Here is a 7,726-nt window from a genome sequence, read left to right as displayed (position 1 = left end):
CCTTTTAAATAGAGCTGTAAGTAAATAAAGGTGAATCTAGTCTATTAATCAGAAATAAATCAAAAATGGTTCACTATCAAAGTGTATGTCGGCCACTGAATAACATCCAGAGATCCAAACTTCCTTTTAACAGGTTTTTTTTTTTCTGTAGCAGTTTGTTTTTACAAGCATCTTCAAATCTCTCTGTCCTACTTGTACTTCTTACCTTGTATCTTAACCTTCTTTATCAGGTGACTCCACTGACTCGTATGTGTTGAAGAATGGCCAACAGAGGGAGCCGGTGCAAAGAAGTTCCTACTGTGAACAAACCTTGAATAACAAGACATTCCTCCGGCCATTGTGCAGTATTGTGTTGTTATCATTTTAAATGCATTGATTACATCACACCACAGCGTCTTGAGTTTGATGTTTTATTTCAGTCCCAGCAGTGAAAATCTGCATTCATACAAATACAAGTACTAAATTCAAATGCTGAACAACAATATTTTGAACATGTTGCTTATGTGAAGAAAAAAATAATTACAGTCAGCAAACAGACAAACAATGGAGCAGCCGTAAACCAAAGATTACCAGTGATGCTGATCCAGCAATAATCACAAAACAAGAGTGATAACAAACAAACTGGCAACACACTGGGAAGTAACGGTGCTTCATGTGTAACAGCATCTTCTGTGTACAATTATTTTTATTTCCAGGCAGGGATTTTCTAAAATGTCTTCTTCGATCAGTAGTTCTACTTTTTAAAGATGCAAAAATATGGCCCCTGAATACAAACATACAGCAGGTGACCGTGTGCATGCAAACTTTGGACTATTTCTGTTCTACTCCCACGATCTCTCGCTCCTGAAGCATCAAGTGCATAACTCAAAACGTCTGAATCTAATCCCCAGGCTTCCTCGTCCCTTCAACGCACTCGCTGTCCCGCTCTGCAAAGACAGAGCTTTACTTTTCTGTTCTGTGTCGTCCTGAGGACAATCTATCGCCTCTCATGCTTCCCGAGAGCACTCTGTATATTTCCTGTCACTCCTTAACCCGTGGAAGAAAAGGGCAAGTCCTCTATCACGTCCTGAGCGCCCGTCATGCTTTGTAACCATATAGGTCTGTCAGTCGAGTACAAAGAGAGAATTCCTCTGGGTTAAACGAGAACAAATACATTCAGACGTATCATGCCAAGGCAGAGTCGGAGGCCTTCCCTTGTCTTTAGTGGGCCGGTTTTCCCTCATTTTCCCTCCTATTGTCTCAGAGGAGGATATATTTTTGGACACATCTGTGTCACCAGCGTGTCTCCTAGACAAAGCAGTCTTTATACATACAGGTTTCTTATCTGCGTCTCCCTGGGCACGGCCAACAGGTCAATAGAAATGAAACCTTCCATGTGGAGAGCGCCGTCTCCACATGGAAACATACACAAAAAAAAAGGCTATGAACCCCTATTCCAAAAAACATCTCTTTATAAGGAATTGGTTTCATTACACCAATATAAACACTGGCAAGTCCATTAGACTAGATATTCATACTGTTATTTAAGGGGACAGCACCTGATCTTATCTTCTTGGCTATCAAATGTAGCAAAAGTGAATATTAAAGACTTCATGTCATTCATGAACAACAGATCCACCAAAATGGTTTCAAGTAGTTAAGACTGTGTCCACAGCTTGTTTTGTTTGTGCCTCCGATGTGTAAAAACCAATGGAAAGGGGGTACAAAAGACACAGCATCCAGTCTTTGGAGCGAACACTGCTCCCCTACTCCTTTTAGAACAGAGGTTACTCAGGGAGGCAGAAGGGAGGAACGAAGATGTAAAGAAGTTTTTTCGGTTCACATAAATGTATCACAGTCCTGCGTCTGAGGACCACGCGCATGCTCATGCTCCGGGGGTACCGGCCTGCGGGCCCATGAGAGGGTCCCCGCCCTCCACGCCGCCGTCCTGGACGTGGGTCGTCTCGTGCTCTGCTGTGATCACGATGGTGTTCTCATCCACCAGCTCACAGGTGGGGTTGGAGAAAGCCGACAGGGGCAGGGTGATCCTCTGCATCTCGCGCTCATACACTCGCTGCTCATGCTGCTTCTTTAAGTCCCGACCCCTAAACACAAACAGCAGAGAAAGCAAATTAAATTAAGTGTTGAGTCTTTTTTGTTGTTGTTGCTGTTATCATAATAAAAATAGCTACCATAGTGATGACTCTTGGTAGTCGTGTGGCTGATACTATGTACAGCACCATTTTTGGGGGGGCCACCCAAGCTAAATATTCATGATAAGGAGCTTCAGATAACATGCTGTATGTAGATAACAGAGCCTGTTATAACAAGTGCCAGGTCCCCAGCAAAGGCAAGGGACAGATGGTGAAAGGGAACAGAGAGCTGACAGTCTGGCGAGGAGCCTATCTTCTCCAAGGCAACGCAGTGATGCTTTCTACTGATCCGGAGCCAAAACAGGACAATGTACAAAACACGACTTCCTACCTGCATGCTTTGTAACTTTGCGTGTGGTTCGTTTAAGCTTAAAGCGTATCACATTCCCCAGAATCTTTTTTGCTTTCTTGGCCAGAGTTAGTTAAGATTAATCTTCATGTCTGTGCGCTGTGCAGCGACAACCAGCAGCTAAGTTGGCTTAGCTTAGCACGAAGACTGGAAACAGGTGGAAACAGCTAGCCTCGATTTAGTCTGTACAAAAACCAAAGTGTCGACCGCTCGTCGTTCTACAGGGTGTGATGTAGCAGACTGTTTCTTGGTTGGAAACAGAAACTTCCTGGAGGTGGTTGCCTGGCAAACTACCCAGGCTAGCTGTTTCCCCCTGTTTCCAGTCTTCGTGCTAAGCTAACGTCCGACTGTCAGCTGGCCACAGCCAAATATTGAATGGGCTGATATGAGAGTGGTTTTAATCTTCTCATCCAATTCTCAGCAATAAAAAGAATACGCGAATTCCCTGAAATGTCAAACTATTCATTGAACTAATAACTACAGGTTGTTCACAAAGACATGTTAAAAGACTGATTACTGCACAACAATCTGGTATAAACACTCTGACATAACATGCTGCGCCTCCTTTATATAATAATCACCTCCTGAAATAGAAAACAAAGACTGCTAATCAGATTTGACAGCCAAACACAGACCTGTGAGGGCATCACAACAGTGGGGCCATCATTTTGCACATTACATAACTGCAGTGAATGTGCAGGCTCCTCCATCCAACCCTTTTATTTCAAGAATATAAAATAAGAAGATGCTTAAAATAGACTGCAGGCATTTCACTTCCTGTTTCTCCCCACGTTCCCCCACTGTTGCGGTTGTTTTGTGACAAAGGCATTAAAATCGCTGCCAAGCGGAACAGAGAGCATCATTGGGGAATTAGAACATCAGCTGATGCCCTAAACACAAGAGGCCGATAAACATGCGTGCTATCACGTGTTTTAACTAATTATACTGGACTGTCTCCTGCACATCTTAAAGCTTTGAACAATACTACATGTGCCAGTGGAAACAGGAAGCCACATTTGGGCTTTGTTACAGCAGCCGTGCACAATGTAATAATGACATCCTGGAAACAGATTAAACGCTTTTTCAAAGAGAAAGAAATAAGTAAATGCTCAACATTAGGTCCTTTTCATCAACTTCCTGTAAGACTGAACCAAATGATTGAGGGTGATGATTGACGATCTTGTTGTGATGTTGATACTGACCTCTTGTAGAAGTAGCCAAATGTGATGCCTACTCCGAGGAGGATTATAACGGCCATCATGAGGATGCAGATGACGTAGCCTGAAAAACAAACGGTTAAAAGGTTAAAAACTGAGCCTACAAACTGAACACAAAGACCTTTAGTTTATGGAGCAATGCCAGATGAAGATGAAATCAAACCATGTTTTCGGTGTAATAACAACATACCGAGCGTGCCGAGGTCCTTTTTCTTTTTGGGTCCTGTGCGCACTCGCTGGCTGATTCCCATCACTGGCTGCACAGCAGCTACTTCTCCCTGAGAGGCCCCTGTCTTGGCCGGTTGAAAGCTCTCGGTGGACGGAATGGTTCCTGTTGGCTTGAGGGATTCTGCCTCTGCTGGTACAATAGTGGCTTGTTGTTCTAAAGACACAAATGACCAATGTCAGCGTAACACAACAGTTAAATGAGTTTTAATTGGAGATGCTGTGAGTTGTGCTACTGTTGATATGTCTGAACTGTTACCACTCAGATTTGGGGCGAAATGAAGAATGTACTGCTATACATACATTAGGACATTGGTTTTGCGATATCATTTAAATATAAATAATAAATATGTCGTGGTATCTCCCCCTTTACTATCTCAGGGTGTATTAGACCACTGTGGGATAGAAATCAATGAGCAGGACTGCTCTATGACTGCTTCATTTGGGGATTTTTATATGATTTTTGCATTAATGTGATAAAGCACATTCATTTCAAAGGTGTTGTATGTGAGTTTATTTCGTCCATAACACAGTTTATCAGTTCATGTTCTAGAAAATGGCTTTTGTCTTATTCTAAAATATAATAATATTACTTGTCTATAGTGTGTGGATACATTATAGTAATGTACTTTCTGGTGCATCATCTGGACCGTGTGGTTTTCCATTTACTGCTGCTCTAATAACTTAGTTACTACTGACGCAGAAAACCTCCTGACCAGCACGACGAAAGCTGTGACAATGCTCTCAAAATAGGTTCATAGTTGCATTGACGTGCATGCTTTTTAAAACATGTGCCAGACAGAAACAGGCTCTGCATGCTCGACTCTATCTCAGGGGACAGGAAGGTTCAGCTTGCAGCTCTCAACATCTGCTCTTTAACTCCTTTTCCATTTCCTCCCCACAAGTTGTTGTTTACGAACTCTGGAGTTAAAGGGCACGACGTCCTGAATTGAAGCGGCCAATTAGCTGCTGTCTCCAAGCGAAGACTTTTTCTCTCTGCCAATGAGCTACGGCTTGGGGCGTGGTCCCAAGCCAAGCTTTCTTCAAACTGAACTTTATGACACAACTGCAGGGCTTTGTTATTGTGTGACTTGATTTGGCTTCGGCGATAAGAAGGAAACTAAGGGAAAAGTAGACAAAACTTATCTCAGTGCGTTAATCTTGACCAACTGACCTACTGCAGACTAATAAACCTAAATGGGAAATCACTTGCACATGGTTTATTTGTGGTAAAAATACACCAAGAAAACGCTTTTAAAAACCTTTTTGGGTTGACCCATACAAGTCAATAATTTGACTGCAGCCTCTTTTTTGTGTGTTGATTAACTAGAACATTTGCACAACTACAAAAAATGTCACCTCATTATTTCTCCCTAGCATAAACCACTCCTTAAAATCATGAGAGCTTTAGAGAAAAGAGAAAGTAATTGCCGACAGCATCAAGAGAGCACAGTCTGAACAAATCTCACAGAGCATTCTCATTTAGTGTGCTTGTTTTAGGGTTGTTTTGTCATTAATTTGGAATATGCATATTTGTCTTTGCCAGGTCCGGCTTTAGGAGCTATTTTTCTAGCTGTTTCTACAAATGTCAAATTTCCTTTGTGCAAATGCCAACTATAGTATCCAAATTGGATTGACTGTTGTTGTGTCCAGCGTTTACCTACCTTTGCATGTGTCAACTGCACAGGATTGTCTCTGGACTGACCCATCTGGACCGGCAATGTAGCACCAAGGCCTCTCAGAGGAGTCTGGGTTTCGGCAGTAATTGTGATCTCCCACACCTACAGGAGGAACGGTAGAAACAGCACACGCCTGTTACTGATACCTCCTGGAAACATAAGCCTGTCTCTGTCTGTCCCGCCTAGTGGGTAAACCACTGGATGCATTAATCATTAACCCGACCCCATCACACAATGAACAGGCCGACCATGAGCACAAAGAAAGGAAATGGCAGACGTATAATAGAAGCCATTTAACGGATAAATCAGTGGATGTAAATATCAATCCTGTGTTTCTTCCTCTGCATGTGTGTGTAAGATTGCCAATCCTGAGGCAACCTGTATTCTTACACTGCATCCACATCTCAACAAAGACATAAGAGCTGTTTGTTATCCTGTAAGGAAACGGTTGTACCTGTCTTCAGCATGACTCCAACGGCAGAAAACAGGAGAGGAATGACTTAAGTTGATGGGTCATTTCACACACATCTGTTAAAGTTGTTTACCTGTCTGTGAATCGGGATGGAGTTCATCATCGTAGTCTCTACTGGTGTTGGTCCAGTTGAGACAGGCCAGACCCGAGGAGGAGCTCTGTAGTTCCCCTCTGTACTCCACACCATTGGATCTCATGCAGTCTGAGAATAAAAACAAAATAACACGTGAGCACAACGCATTTAATTGATTGTGCAATAAAACAGAATGATTAATTATATTTTTAATGTGATTTAAAGTGAATCAAACTTCACTGTACATTTTTTTCCCCCACAAATGAAATAAAATACCCCAAAAATGCAGTAATATTAAATTTTACCATTTTCATTTGAAGCACTGCTCTCCACCATGGCCACGCTCAGGAAAACGAGCAAAGAGAAAAACATCTTGAGGAGCAGACGGGCTGAAGTAACCGACAACATGGTGCGCTACTTTGCTTTACTCTAAAAAAAACAACAACAACAAAAAAGATATCAAACACATAAACAAATTGTTTAAAATGGACGACGAGCCTGTGCTAGATTTGCATCAGGCACACTGCTCCTCTCGCTGGAGTCCCAGCCCTTGTTTTTGTCAGAGGAACCGAGCTTTCTTCGTAAACAGCCTTCTGTGGGAGGAGGAGCTGCTCTTTGCAGCACAAACCTCAAGGTCCTAAAGCCTCACCGGGTTCCCTCTCTCTCACTCTCACTCACACTCACACACACACGCACACACGCGCGCACACACACACACACACACGCACACACTCAGTCACACACGCACACGCACAGACAGACGCATCAGCAGCAAAGTAATCTAGAAAGGTATCATGACATGCAGCCTTGTGAGAATAAACACGTCTTCAAAACAGTCAGCAGAGAAATTCAACTAAGTTCGTTCACATTGTTTGTGATTTATTGTCACTTCTATGATCCAACACTCAAACTTTTTCCTTCTCCCTGTCCAACAATAATTTCCATGTGTATCACATTTACTGCGCTTGTCTATAAATAGCTGCTTCCCATTTCCATTTGAAAATAAACTACGGTCGTTACTTTCCATTTATAATCTATGTGGCTCTAAGTGCTTGGTGCATCTGTCCAAACCCAATCTTCCTGTTTCCCAGGCTTCCTCTCCGCCACATGAGGCCTGTTTTTTCCGCTGGCCTTGGGCCGAAGAAGAAGACCCTACAGAGGCCGATAAAGGAGAGCTGCAAATGGTACTTGCCTGCATCTGCCGGTGAGCTGCTCACGGCACAGAGGCCCTGTGTCATTGTTGGCTGACTGGTAAAGAGGGCAGCCAACGCCTGAATCAGTCAATGTTCACTAAGCCACTTTTCAAATGGATGGCGGCCCGGTTTTCAGGCAATTACTAGAGCAAACACAAAGCATCTGTCCGGCACTCTCTCTCTCTCTCTCTCACACGCTGCTCACTCAGGGTTACAGGGGGCAGGAGCCTCTCCCATCATGCACTGGGTGAAACCGCAAGTCACTAGAGACCATTAGAGGGAACACATTTGGTACTGAGCCAACTATGGAAGTTCATTTCCACCACTGAAAGAAAGAACTCAGTTAGTTATGATAAAAATAAAAAATATCAAAATTATGCAATAGT

General features: G+C 43.0%; 1 protein-coding gene across 1 annotated transcript; it reads right to left on the bottom strand.

The window, feature by feature from the left end:
- Positions 1-396: 396 nt before the first annotated feature.
- Positions 397-6,690, bottom strand: pik3ip1 (phosphoinositide-3-kinase interacting protein 1). The gene is made up of 6 exons (XM_079160879.1): positions 6,453-6,690; positions 6,148-6,276; positions 5,588-5,704; positions 3,889-4,080; positions 3,684-3,762; positions 397-2,084 (listed from the first exon to the last, which is right to left on the bottom strand). The coding sequence occupies exons 1-6, from the start codon at positions 6,553-6,555 to the stop codon at positions 1,865-1,867; spliced, it is 840 nt and encodes a 279-aa protein (XP_079017005.1). The 5' UTR covers positions 6,556-6,690; the 3' UTR covers positions 397-1,864.
- Between the last annotated feature and the right edge of the window lie 1,036 nt (positions 6,691-7,726).

Source organism: Pholis gunnellus, assembly GCF_910591455.1.
Source record: "Pholis gunnellus genome assembly, chromosome: 6".
Taxonomy (NCBI): Eukaryota; Metazoa; Chordata; class Actinopteri; order Perciformes; family Pholidae; genus Pholis; species Pholis gunnellus.
This window is presented reverse-complemented; position numbering and strand designations above follow the sequence as displayed.